The following is a 15,334-nucleotide window of genomic DNA, read 5'->3' as shown; positions in this document are numbered from 1 at the left end:
TAGATTACTGGCAACCGATTTTCAACAAAGATGCCAAGAACTTACACTTGGGGGAGGGATATTTCTTTCAAATATTTTTATACTCATTTTCCCTTCCTGGGATTCTAATTTCAAATGTACAGTGTTTAAATGCTCTGTTCTTGTTCTGAGCCTACACACACACACACACATCCCTCACTTTTTTTGTGCTTTAGTTTGGATAATTTTTACTGCTCTCTCTTCAAGTTCATGGATCATGTGTGTGAGCTTATTGACGAATTCATTGATAAAATTCTCCATCTTGATTTAAATCAAAATCTTCAGCATTCCCATCAGATTCTTTCCTATCATTTCCAATGCTCTTCTGAATCTCCTTATGGGCTCAGGCTTTACTTTCACTTTCTACTAGATTCTGTAATGTATTAATCAGAGTTATGAAAAAGTCTCTGTCAGATAATTCCAATACCTAGGTTATTTCAGACTGTTTCTGCTATTTCATTTCTTGAAATAGATGTTGTGAACATTATTTTCTAGTCCTTTTGTGTCTTATTTCTTGGATGCCAGATATATGGAAGAACAGTAAGGACAGAAGTTAGAGTTTATGCGTATAAGTGCATATACCCTTCTTCTGTTGAGTAAATCTATTCAGGAGTTAAATTGGATTTTTTTGTGTGTGTGATCATTATTTTCACTGTGCCACAAACGTCTAATTTTTCTCTTGGTGCATATTGTCACTGATTCTGAGAACAAGGGCTGGGCACTGGGGTTTTCTTGGTCTTTTTGCTCAACCTTCAGGTTCTGGAAGTTCCTGCATGCCTGTGCCATAAATAGGCTTCTTTGCACACTCGCATCTCACCCACAGTGCTCCTTTCTCTTGCTTGGGACTTGTTTCTGATGGCATCCACGGTTGAAGTGTGAACTGGGGGTTCATTGGCTCCCTTTTTCTAGCCTTGTTTGGGCCTTGAGATGGTGCTCTGTAGTTGTGGTTTGTCTTAGGTGTAATGGAGTAGTTGTCCCTCTCCAACTAGTTGTCAGCTACTCTTCCATGCTGGTACAGAGGAATCTCAGGCCCAGGTGGAGTTTCTGCTCTTCTTCCTTTCAGGTGTAGTGAAGTTTTGCTTATGACTTTTTTCCAGAAGCAGTGTACCTTCACCTGAGCTCTAGGGATGGTTGCTCTTCCCCTTTCACTCGCTGCCAGCTAAGGCTCTAACTTTGTATGAAGTAAATCTCTGGGGAATCACATAGTCTGTGCTTGTGCCCTAGCTTTAAATGATTATTTCTTATTTCTGCACCATAAAGAAGATTTCTGTCTCCTGACTAGTCCTCAATCTATTTTATGGACATCCATAGATTTTTGGAGCAAGTACAAATGCCCCTTGTGTTTGTGGATTTCTCTTATTTTGACTTTACATGTGCACATATCTTCTATCAACTTATTAAAAATTAGCTAATTTGTTCTTTTATAACAGCATAAAATTAATCTCATTTGCATAATAAAATGCCAAAAAGAAAAAAAAAACTCAAGAAACATTTACCTAGGCAAATTGTTTTGTACAAAGTTAAAGAATAATAGTCTAGATCGGGTTTAGTGTCAAAAGTGATCTTCTCTTGTACTAAACAATTGTTTATGACATTACTTCCATTGAAAAATAAGTTCAAACAAATATCTAAATAATGGGGCTGTGTTAGTGCAAAAAGACTAGCAATTGTTTTTAGGGCATCTGGATATAAAATACAAGAGTCCAATAAACTGTGATCTATCAATGATTTCTACGTGGCAAGGGTAAATTTTCCCCACAATCATCCTCCTTCCCTCCTTCTGATTCTTCCGTGTTTAATAATATAGTTCCTCTAACAGAAGTCTTAATCTATACTTCATTTAGAATCCTTTTCCTTATCTCATAAGCAATTCAAGCAAAATGACTAAATTTTCATTACATTTTAACATCTAAAAATGATCCAGGAAAATTACTATAAAAAAGTACAATTTTATCTATAACAGCAGGTTTTTTTTTAAAGGGGACATCCTATTTTCTAGTTTGGAAATATGCCTGTAATCCTAGCCTTTGGGAAGTGGAAGCAGGATGTCAAATTCAAGGGCAGCCTATGCTATCTACCTAGACCATCTACAAAAAATATCAAAACTTGTAAGAATTCAATTCAATACTCATTATTGGAAGTGTATTTATGAGAATCATCTTACAAAAATGATGGGATTCCATTGGCCACCTTTTCCTGTCATTTCAGCTATACCAATAAACTATCTGCATCATTTATATGATCTATTTTTCCCCTAAGCTTAAAAAAGACCACTTTGAGTCACCCTTTTCCCATCAAACATTTTTTTAGTTTGAGATTTAAGACTGTTGACAGTTAAGATGGTGTGGTGGAAAACAAATATTGACTTTGAGACTGAAGATTTGGTTGGCATCTCAGATTTGATTCCCTAATTGTTCAGGTTTGTGGCCAGCAGCAAGTCAGTATTATAATGTTTTCTGTTTACACTTTGTAAACAGATCCTAAAGACACAAGAGATGAAATGCATCGGTATGATTTTAAATTATGGTATATATTTAAGATATTATATTTTACTCCATTAGATTAATATAATAATGTGAATGTCTCAACATAATAAGGTCAATGATATTGATAATTAGTTTATTGCAGTCTGAAATCATATCAAGTAAGGATTATTGTCAATATCTTTGATATTTGTATATAAATGTGTAGTTACTCTTTTATTGTTTGTGCTTTTTTACATTCTTTTCTTATAATTCGTAATACTTCTAATTCAGTTTTTGTTTTTATTAAAATATTAAAACGTTTTACAAAATTCTTTTTACAAAAAGATTTATATTAAAATGGACCTTTCTCTTCTAACATCAGTTTTGCTATTTGTCTAACAATAAAGATTTTTGGATGGCAAGCTGCTTGATATCAATAAGGACTTTCAGCCGTATTATGGGGAAGGAGGACGCATTCTGGAGATCCGGACTCCAGAGGCAGTGACCAGCATTAAAAAGCGAGGAGAAAGTCTAGGATACACGGAAGGGGCTTTGCTGGCTCTGGCTTTCATCATCATCCTGTGCTGTATTCCTGCCATCCTGGTGGTCTTAGTCAGCTACAGGCAGTAAGTATCCAAGGATGTTAAACATGGGTAGTTCCTCAGGAAGGCCTTCAAAAAACCACCTATGGTCATGTGACTTTGCAGTTCCAAAATTGTGATGCTTTATCCTCCTTTTACCAAGTCACCCTCCTTGAAAAAGCAATGCAAACTTTCCATAAATTTCTCACAGACAGCTCAATGTTCCTGTGTTTCTACCAGGTTAGTAGGATTATTAGGCAGTCTTCAGTGGCTTTGTTTATTCTCTTTTTTGGATTAAGAGTCCCCTGAGAAAAGGCCTGGCAAAAAAGCAATAGAATATCCTATTCTAGATGCACATTTTTCCCAATTCCAAAGAAAGGTCTATAAACTCACTACTTTATCATGTTAGTTTTTCTGTCCATAGTATTAAATCTACTTTCACACAGATGGTCATAGTGTTTGCAAGATCATTATAAAATGAATGTGCCATGTATGATTTTTTCCATGTGTTTTCTTTGTTCCTGGGTAACCTTGCTAGAGCCTTTTAATATCTGACAGTGTATTTGGGCTGTACAGACCCTCAGTCTTTTCATTTCTTACAGTCAAATCAATTTATAATACATAACTCTTTTAAATAGCTAATAGCTACACTGTGACTCAAGTGGTACAGACCTGCCTAGCAATTGCTAAGGCCCCAAATTCAAACCCCAATATAACCAAAATGAAAAAAAAAAAAGCTATATTGAGGTAGGATAGGAATATACTGGATTTGATGGTAGGATAGCAGACTTTGTGGTTGAGGACTACACATTTTAAATATGTCTCCATTGACAATGAATGAAAAAAAATGGGGAGCTGGTTAAGAAGGAAGGTAGCCATGAGGGTGCCAGAAAAATAAAGTAAATAAAAGACAGGCAACATAAATCATATAAATTACTTGATGTAGCAAACAGTAAGAAATAATAGTGGAACTGCTATCTATCATTTAAAATACCTACAGGGAAAGAACTAAGACACTTTTATATACTCTTAAATTGTTGTCTTTCTTCTCAAACACTGAAAATTTTCTTTTGAATTAACTATGGCAAGATAATTCCAACCTAAAATTTCCAAAGTATGCCATGCATGAAGACATTGTACGGGTATTTTCAACACAAATGCAACATACAGTTACAAATACATTTAGGTTAATATATTGGACTTTAAGGTATCCTTAACAAATCAACGAACACACTAAACTGTAATATATGAACAAAACAATACTGTAGAAGTCATTTTAAATCATTAACCCATTAATCCAACACCAAGGTCCGTTTTTATTCTGTATTACCATTTGTCTCTTTTCATTTAATTATTACCCAAAGACTCTTTATTATATCCTGCTGTTAATAAAGTCAGTGTGAAAAATTCTTTGGTTTGGGACATAGTATAAGAATCAAAAATGAAAAGCCCTGGATGTTAAAATCAGCAGTCTGAAATTTAACAAAAAATTAAGATGCTTAATATTTAAATATTAATGCAATATTTGTCTTTTTCTGTAGTAATCAGTTCAATACCCTATGAATTTATTTCATTATGGATTTTAATAGATTAATGGAATTAAACAAACTGAGTTTTGCTCTGCTCCTATGTCAAGGAAATATTCAAATATTTATAGATCTAAAGTGTACACTCAGATTCTGCCTGCAAATAAGGTAGAAATGGATGGTTATTCTTTGATATTATGACCTATCTTTGAAATTTGCTATGTATGGAGGATTGAAACGCAAATATGATAAAAAGCGTCATAAGACACAAGATGACAAGAATGACATCTTAGAATATTAGCTTAGGCTTCAGAGTGCGGTCAAGTATGTAATCAGAGCTTGCTGCAGGATTCACTCCATTCCTTCAATATTCATCAAGCCCAGTAAACCAAAAAGCTAATTATAAAAGTCAGATCATGTTTAATTTTCCTTTTCTCTATCATGTTTCAAAATTCACATCTCTGTGTTTAAGTCTAATTTTTCTTGTTCCACTTAGTTCAGTTTTTAAAAAATTTCTTGTAATGAATGTTTTTAACAGCTTGTACAACTAACAGAAAAAAGTGAAGTGCCCCCCCATTTTCTCTTGCCAAATTAAAATAGTTTCCTTACCAAGGCATTAATTCTGTCCTTATGGGTCTGGCCATTTAATTACTGAAAACTTAGAATAAGTTATATGTTAAAACATTGTGAGTGCAAGATTTCTAATATTGCTTTCTCCTTTTCTTTTCTTGCTCATTTCCAAACAGGTTTAAAGTGTAAGTATAATTATGAATATTTTGCACAACTTTAATAGAGAAAGCAAAGCCACCATTTTAGTGATGAAGTAGTCATGTACACCAGAACAATTTATTATATGTTGTTTGAATTTGTTATAGTTGTATACTTCTTGGTTTGATGTATTTATGAAATAAGGCTGACGTTAGACAATTGGATATAACTAGAGTAAACATGAAAGAGGAACATGTTATAATTATTTCTAACCTTTGAGATTTTGATTTTAAGAAATGAATTAAGAATCAGTGTCCATATTCAAAACAGCAGTCTAATTCTAATGCAAGAAACACAGGTATTCCTAGTAATCAAAACAACATAAAAGCTAACCAAATGTCTGTTCTACACTTATACAGCCTTTGTGAAGTAATGCAAAAATATGAAAATAATTTTTAAGAAAATAACTTCACAAAAAACACAAATAATAAAGGAGAGTTATCTTTTATGTGCTTCATTTTATCAAAGAGATCCATTAAACAAGTACCAATAATTCATCACACTTAAAAAATTCCATTTTTAAATTTTTTAACTGACATATAAATGTTGATGGAGTAACATTAATGTATATATGTATATTATGCATATATACACGTATATGCATATGTATATATATATAATATATGAATATATATTGTAAGCATACCCACATCTTCAAACATGTATAAGTCATTTGAAATCATTCAAAATCCTTTCTAACTTTTTGGGAAATATGCAGTGCATTATCATATTTTATAGTAATCCCACTATGTATTAACAGAACACCAGAACATATTTATCTTATCTAACTCTAATATTACCAATTAACATAATTTGCATATATTTCCATGAATTCTTCCCGTTTTCCATGGAGTAAATATTTTAAAGAAAGAAGAGGGAATTAAATGTAAAACTTTGTGAGGATGCCTTTGTCTTTAAATGGGTTTGTGAGTTCAAATATTTGTGTGAAATGTTTTCAAGTGGGTTTCTTTGAAAACTGGACCTAATAATTAAAAGATAGCCTATTGATAAGCATATGATTTCTAAAATAAGTTTTACAAGACAACCTTACTTTACCCAAGACGCCAAGCTGAATGCACCAAGACAGCCCGAATACAATCTGCCTTACCTGCGGCCAAACCAGCAGCACCTGCCCCTGCTCCCACGGCAGCGCCCCCGCCCCCGCCCCCGCCACCTGGTGCGCATCTCTATGAAGAGCTGGGAGACAGCACCATGTAAGTAGACCTTCCCGTCACTTTTGGAATAGGTGTGTTCTACTGGATGCTGTGTGGTGAGTTTAATTCTAACCAGATGTGGAAATGCAGCCTACTGGACTATTTATTTTACTTATTTAAAACAGAAAAACAGTTAAGGTGAGAAACTAAGTAAAGTTGAAAAGTAATAGCCACAAAACAAAAAAAAATTACAGAAACTAAGAGAAAACTATTTCAGGATACAATTGCAGTTTATAGTTTGGATATTACATTTAATCTTCCCACCTTCATGGTCTTAGATATTTTTCTGAAAAATGATAGATTCCGAAATTTCTTTATCATATAGGACATAAGATAAAAGCATATTCATAAAATGCTAATTACTGATTTGAGATAAAGACTAACTCCCATTTGGTAATCAAAACCAAATTCTATGGCTTAAAATTCAGTCTTTCCTGAGATACTATTTTAGTACCTAATATAACAAAATCTAAAGTCAGAATGAAAATAAAGAAGTCATATATTAAATGCCCAGTGACTAACAAAGCATCATTTTATTTACATTACTATTAGATTGCTACTATTGCTTAACATTCCTCCTACATTATTTGGAATTTCTACACAATTTTGTATCATAGAATTTGAAAGAAATTGTATTGTTAAAAGTCTTCAAAACTGTTTCTATAAAATGATGCTACCTACATACTCTGATCCATTTTGGTAATGTTTAATTTGTTTATATTTAAAACATTCCTTCATGATAACTTTAGGATATGACATGTACAACAAGCAAGGATTTTCCAAATTTGAATACAGTGAAATTAAATTCAGGAAATCTTTTAACTAGAAATTGGTCAAGTAGAAGGTCTAAAGCATATACCTGTTACACTTGTAGTATTTACTAGTAGCAATAAAGCAACTCTCAAAACTCATGAAATTCACCTTTAATGAATAAACTTTTTAAAAACAGATGCATTATTTGCCATATTAATAACAGTACACAAGATTCTGTTTAGATTAATTTTAATAATATTAAAATTGATGTTAATGCTATTTTTACACTGAAGTTAAACTTAGAATTTGAGGCATAGCATTCTATTTCTAAATAATAAATCAGGACTCATTCTTTGAATATGTGTTGTGTTAACTTTTTCATAAACTGGAAATGAGGTCGTCTTTTTGAATTATTGGTGAATGTAGGAATTGAGCCAATGTGGTTTGATTCTCTTCAGTTGAGCATCTTTTTTAGCAACAATGTTTAGAAAGCAGTGAAGTATTATGTGTAAAGTGAAGTGTGTTTACATGTGAGACCCATGAATAGTATGTAACATCATCTGGAATCTATATAGTTTGGTGATGGTAATTTGCAAATAGCAATACTTAAGGATTGCATTTACTTGAGAATTTTATTACAACAGACTTAGTAGAAGATTTTGAGGCTATATATTGAAACATTTATAAGTTCTACAAATCCAATTATCTAATTTTAAGAAATATTTACCTGTTCAAAACCTTTATAAGAATTCTAATAAGTAATTTTAAAAGTAGCTTCAAATGAATTATTATCAATTATTTTTAATAGGAAAAAAATCAAAAATCATTTTGAAAGAAATCTTTACAAAGTATTTAATAACTTCATATAGATTCATTTACTCTGTAATATTTATCATAGTACTTATTTACTTTCTACCAAAGAAAATATAACTTCTTTATAAATATTGTGTACTAATTTTTTATAGTTTGTCAATAGAAACAATTCTTAGCTGCATTCAAAATTTCTATGTCTGAAATCATCCTAGAAGTGAATTTTACATGTGTGTAGTAAATGGATGGCTAAATATAATTTTATGTGGTAGGATATCCAAATAAAAGCCATATAATTTTATCTAAAATATTATTAATGTCATGAACAAAAACAAAGAAAATATAACATGCATTTTCTTTCTTTGATATACATAGTAACTGTTTAAAGCTACTTCCTGTTAGCATCTTCATAATCATCTGGAATTAACTGCAGTTAAAACTTTTTTTTTCTGTCACATGTTTTCTCTTTCTCACCTGTGGATACGTAGGCATAAGTAAGTAAATAATATCATTCTAATACAAAGGCATTAGAAAATAGAGTATTAGGATAGATTAAATGCCGTTTTATGGTATATACAGTAATCTTCATCTTTTTCTATGGAATCATTGGCGTGTATCTTCCATACCTAAATTCCTTTTCACACCTTGAAATGGCATGAGCTTAAAAAATGTTCCTAGCAAGAGTATTTGTGCCTACCAAAGAAGGATTTCAAAATTATCCTTGTTTTTAATTGGTTGAAGATATTTATAGGTTTCTTTCAACCACAAGTGATATGATAGCATTATATAGATTATTTCTTCCAAGAAAAATCAGACTAAGTACAGATCTACACAAAACAATGGCCATGTAATGCCAAGTTAAATGATTTGTGACACATTTCAAAAATGACTTTGCATGCTCAAAAAAACATTAAAGTGTTTGATGTATACTTATTTCGAATTCTCCACACTTACTAAATTTTTCACATGGGCCTAATACTCTAGGCCCACCTGTGAGAATTCTTTTTTAATAGTTGTATTTTTGCTAAATGTCACATTAACAACTTTAACTTTATATATCATTTTATTGCCTAACATACTGCCCTAATTTTCAACTTGGCTATTTAGTCTTTATTCAAAATATTTCCCTCTTATTTTCTTTCCTCCTGAGTGAACAAATTTTGAATAACTACTAACCTAAATACGTTGTTCTGTTGGGTTGAGAACAAAACGAACTGAAAAACTATTTAAAACTACCTGTTACAAAACTTTCAGGAAGGGGCCCAATGCTTTCAGTAGAGGCACTTAATTTGTGCTCTTTGACTTGTTCAACTTTAATTATACCTCACAGCATCTTATAACTCATGACTCATTATCCATGCATGAGCAAATAGTATTATTATAACATAAATATTTTCATTAAAGGCAATCTTAACTAAAATTTGATCCAGATCATATTTGAAGGAAATACCAACAGTTCTTCTTCTGATTGCTATTATTTATGATGTTTAATTATAAATTTATAATTTATAATGTTTTAAAATTTGTTTAAGCATAAAATTTAAGCAGTAGGAAATAATCTGTGTTTAAGTCTGTAGCATAAAGTCAATTTCTCAATTATAATTTGGAACACTATGAAAATTCTCTCTTCTACCTTTAGGAACCTTAGTTTTCTTACACTGGAAAGTAGAATATCCATTTCTATGTCCTCTTGCAAATTCTGTCTCATGTCACAGACTGCTTTTAGCTACATTATGGAATTACTGAGATGAAATTTAATGGACAGGTGACTGAATCAGATACAGCCAAGGATCTCTTAGGCATAACAGTCACCTCTGAGCATCCTTGAGCAAGGCATGAGACATGAAATCAAAAGCCAAGATGCTTGTGAAGACAATTGTGATTTATACATGAATGAACTGTTATGTGTAGACGTGGATACTTTGCTGTATCAAACTAACTAAAAAAAATATTCTAGAGATTGGCATATTTTTTAATGAAAATTTCTCATGCTGTTCATAACCCACAAGATTTTTCTGCTTTGTCTTTTTGAGGATAGGGACAAGAAAATAATGTCTTGTTTCAATAGATCAATATTGTTAGGCTTTTTTTATTTTGAAGTTGAAATGAAAACCATGAAACATCTTTCTCATGAACGCTTTATCACTATTTGTTTCCTTACGTTTCATTATCTTCTTTTCTTTCAAGTCTTTTCCTTCTCTACCATTTTGAACAAAGCAGGGGAAATAACTCAGACACAGAAGACAGGAAAACTCAACAAGTTGTGATGCCCTCTTCTTCCAATACCATTGAGGCTCACAAGCCAGCTCATATAGAAGGATCACTTAAGAACAACCAACCTAATCCTGCAGGAAAATTCACATTTCTTTCTGATGAGGATGACTTAAGTGTCCATAATCCCCTTTATAAAGAAAATATAGATAAAAAATCAGCAAATTCAGACATTTTACTGAGAACAGATTTTGAAGACCCATTTTTACCCAAAACACAAGTCAAGAGTTGGTCTCTGAGATACCCAAGAGAAAAGATTCACAGAATGTGGAAACAGCCAGTCAGCTTACCTAGGAAACTGATATGGAAGGTTCCAAACAGAACAGAAACCATGGACTTGGTGCAGTGGCAAAGCACCAGGCAAAAACCTGAAAGTGAAAGCCTTGGAATGGATCCAAAGGAAAAAGGTAGCAGCAATCCATTGCTTACAAGTGAAGATGCAAATCTAACAGAGCAAACAAGACAAAGAAAAACACTGATCATACAAGAAGCAGAACAGTTGAAATCTCTATCTTCAGATGCCTCCTTTTCTTCTTGGTCTCACTTCTCATTCTCCACCTTGCCAACTATTTCAAGAAGTGTGGAACTCAAATCAGAACCTAGCATCATCACTTCTCCTGCTGACTGTACCTTGGAACTCTCTCCTCCAAGGCCTAGCATTTTAAATTCTGTAATCTTTAAGAGAGATATACCCAGTTGTATGTCAGATATTGACAATAAGAGGAGCATTTTTGAAAATCTGTCCTGTGAACCTAACATCTGTCCATCTCTTTCCCCACCTTCTTCTCCTCAGTCCAATTCTCCTCTTGTGGTTACTCCTCTTTCTGTTTCCTTTTCTCCTCCTTCTATACCTTCTCCTCCTCCTCTTCCTTCTCCTGAATATTCTGTACCTACATCTACTACCCCTCCTTCTTCCCTTTTACCTCTTCAATCTTCATTTCCTACTTTTCCTCCAGTACCTCTTCCACTTCCTTGTCTACTGCCTCCTTCAGCTTCCATTTTACCCACAGAGAATATTGATATACAGGTTGTTAAATGTACTACCAATACTACACCTACCAAGGAAATCAAGTCTTCTTTGACACAGCTACCAACATCAAAACAAGCGTGTAAAACAGACCCTCAAAAAGAACAGAAAAACATCCTCAGACATATTAAAAATTTAGCAGAACTTGAAAAGTCAGTGTCTAACATGCACAGTCAAATAGAGAAAAACTATACACACACAAATATTTCAATACTTCAAACTGTTTGCCCTTCAGAAAAAGCAAATGTGGAAACATCTGAACAAAACCAGGAGAATTTGAACAATGTCCAGGGAATTGAAAAACAATCACACAGTCAATCTACTTCACTGTAATGTTGCTTTTCCTATTTACTTGGCAAAACCTTTATCTCCAAAAATCTTCAAGTTGAATATCAAATTTGAACATCAAGGAAGGTTTCACTCTTTTACCCCAAACTCAATGCAATGATGTTTTTTCCACATTTTTAATTTAAAAGATTATTAACATCATCACCACTAACTCATGCAGTAGATTTACCTTAACTTTCTTAACTACAAAATAGCGTTATTTGTCCTACATTTATTTAAAAAGTAAGTAATTTTAATCTATTTTTAATGGGGAAATTTGGGCATGAAATTTAGTAATCCAACTTAAACCAAAGGCTTGTTTATCATGTTGATGCACTGATTTTACTTTTTCTTTGATATTTTGGTAATAGTTTTATATGAATGGTTCCAGAATAAAAGCATACTTCTAACAAATAAACTAAAAGTGGTACCACAGGTTCTGTCATTTTCTTGAAGCCTATGAATTTGGAAAGAAGAAATATATCCAAAGTAAAATGTACTTTAGACTGTAGGGAATGGCAGACATAAGGTATTTCAAAATAAACCCCAGGTGCTATAATATCTAGTCATCTGTTTTCTTACAAGAGCATTCTTTCCTCTGGCTCATTTTTATGTTACTAGTATGCTTATAGGTTTGATAAATCTTTTGGGTTTTGCAACTGTTGTCTTATTCTATTAATTTCTCATTGTGCTTTCCTTCTCCTCCTTATAATGCAAATAAATCTCAAGTTGTTGGCTTTTGTAAGACATTTCATTTTTCCCATAGTTATAAAGTGTTATCTAATTTTACCTTTTTACAATATTATACCATGTCCTTAATTATACTTTTATAAGGTACTCCTTCAAAGAAAATATTTATGTCTAATTTAATAAGTGAAATACAATAACTCTAAGTAAAAATCAAGAGAGGTTATATTTGATGGAATGTCATCCATTTTTTGTAGCCCTTTGCTTCTTGTTTTAGGCAATTTCTTCCTTGTTATAGGAAGAAATTTCTATTGTCATGATAGTTGTCCCAGTATCTTACAGCTCAGCTTTTTAAATTCTTAATATTAACTAATATATTACTATTTCCTACATTCTTCATGAAACTTACACAATCACCTGAGCTTGATTTTAGCTCAATTACATACTTGTACATTATATATACAATTATATATAAACAAACAACATGTAGTGTATAACGTCTGGCTGTCAAGTAATTCTTTTATTTTCCCATGAAGCATACAGAATAAATTTTATTTACTGGAAATCCCTATTTTGAATACAAGTACAGTTATTTAATTCTGGCTCTTTAAATACTTTATTATTCTGCACAAGAGAACATAGCTCCAAATTAGTATTATGTGACTGTTACGGGAAAATTGCAGACTGTTACAAATAAGTTAAAAGTGTTATCATAGCTTTTCTTACACAGAAGATTCCTGAAAATTTTCAGGCAAGACTTAAGCTTGATAGCTACTTTTGTAAGTATATTCATATAGGTTGAGAGCACTGCAATGTGTCATTTCAAAAGTTTTGTTCAGCCCTTGTATTTTCTGACATCTCTTCAAGAATTTGATCTGGCATTCCTGATTAACTAGGTCAGATATAAAACTATCTGTGAATCTAATTAGTTTCATTAGCCTTTCTGCTTCAGATTCTTTTCATCCAAATCAAGAATATGTCTTTCTTGGGGTCCTTGAACATGATTTTTTTCTCTCTTTCACTGAAAAACTTCAGTTGGAGTTTTTTTTTGGCAGCTGGTCATATGCATGAGAACTTGTGCTATTTGGCGGACTCTGACAAGGTATCATTCACAGTTGTGTGAGCCTTTAATGTGAGTGTGTGTGGCTTTTAAGCTAATTTCTACCATCTTCTTGCAAATGTGAAACTTGGAATTTCTCGATAAGAAAATTTCTAACTACTGAACAAAGAAATATAAGAAATCCAAAAAAAACATTTTTATGCGAGTAATTATAGCCTACTAAATGGTTATATTGCCATTTTCTATAACATTTTAATAGTATTTGTATAAAGTAAACATTTATTTGTATTTTATACATTTTAAATGAAGCACTCATAGTATTTATTGGCACATTTTATTGTATGTTTCTGACTTCATAATCAAAGCCAATTTAAATGTTTTCTATAGGAGACCCATCAATATTACTTGAATATGTCAATCTAACTATTCCTCTGCTATTCCCTACAAAATGATAACCAGCCACTAGAAAAATAATACTTTTTCTCTCCATTTGTTAATTCATTTAATGAATGAGGACTGATTAGATACTTTATTTAAAATGCATAAGATAGGATATCAAGCATCTGTCATTAAAAATAAATATAATGCATGCATAAGCTTTAAAGGAATAATTAATATACATCATTTCATACAAAGTACTTAAAAAGATGTATCAGTATTATTTGACCCATTTTATAATTGTAGTCTTTTTTGAAACCTCACAGATAATTATTAATATTCATTCTGTTATATAAATTTTTAATTTTTGCCTTTGAGCTGAAACAAACAATATAAGTAACAAAACAGAAGATGAGAAAGGTTAAATGAAAAGTGTAATTGATCTATTGATATTTTTTATTTCCCCATTTATGGTAAATGTTATTAATGAAAGGAGGCAGTTGAAATATCTTAGAAAATAAAGGAGCATTTATCAGATATTTTATATAATTTGACTTGTCATTATTAAAACATAAATAAGATTTTACTATCTCTGAAAGAGAAACTAAGTAAGAGTTGAATGTCTAAAATTTTAAAGGCATTAGAAGGACTATTATTTTCAAAAATATTGGCAGAAATAGATAAGTTCTTTATAAAATTCGTTACAGAACCATTTCAAAAAATAAACTACTGACAGGATTTAGTAAAATCATATTAATTTTATTACCAACACCTTTGCTGAGCAATGTGTTCACCACTTAAGGTACTTTAAGATAACTAGACTTATCCTATGAAGGCAATCGATTTCAAAAACATCCTGCAGAGATTGCTTTATTAGACTTTAGAAAATTATGTATCTATCTCTTTGTAACAAATCTTCACTACAGTTGTATTTTAATTCCATACAGCATGATAAACAGCATCAGTTTAGTAATTTGGGTCAACCATTAAACTCATAATAAGTAGAACATTTTGTAATTAGTGACAGTCACATTGAATGTACTGTTACTATATCTTTCTTAAATACAGTCAAATATTTCACCAACTTGTGCTCCATGGACAATTATTAATCTTTATGTATTTTTTAACATTTGACTATTATATCTCTAAAACCTTTTTCCTTTTATTCTAATAATGTAATTGGCCCTTGTAATATTTTTCAGTCAATATTCTTAGATTCATGTTGACATACACAAGAAAAACATCTGAAAAGCATTTGAAGAACATATTTTAGTTCCAGAGATAATTTTTCATCCTTTACCTATTGTATTCTTCATGGAAGAAACAGATCTCTTTCCCTAATAAATATTTTGTGTGTATCAAAAAGTTTACAGGACAAAGATAATGTAAAATATTTCTGATCTCAACTGATCTTAACAGAGTCAAAGTGTATTATTATACACTATTTAG

General features: G+C 31.7%; 1 protein-coding gene across 7 annotated transcripts in view; it reads left to right on the top strand.

Moving 5' to 3' along the window:
* Pcdh15 (protocadherin related 15) overlaps positions 1-15,334 on the top strand; it is a 1,704,270-nt gene that overhangs the window by 1,676,296 nt on the left and 12,640 nt on the right. For 6 of the 7 annotated variants that reach the window (XM_074078880.1, XM_074078883.1, XM_074078878.1 and 3 more), the window contains one exon: positions 2,891-4,510. In XM_074078880.1, coding sequence (XP_073934981.1) covers positions 2,891-3,113 — 223 coding nt within the window. In that variant the 3' untranslated portion in view covers positions 3,114-4,510. Of the gene's footprint in view, positions 1-2,890; positions 4,511-5,336; positions 5,346-6,419; positions 6,573-8,623; positions 8,630-15,334 lie in introns of those variants that run through there. The other variant, XM_074078885.1, reaches the window with a different exon arrangement.

The sequence above is a fragment of the Castor canadensis genome, chromosome 7 (genome assembly GCF_047511655.1).
Source record: "Castor canadensis chromosome 7, mCasCan1.hap1v2, whole genome shotgun sequence".
In the NCBI taxonomy this organism is placed as follows: Eukaryota; Metazoa; Chordata; class Mammalia; order Rodentia; family Castoridae; genus Castor; species Castor canadensis.
Note: the sequence above shows the minus strand (reverse complement) of the source record. Positions and strands in the feature narration are given on the sequence as shown.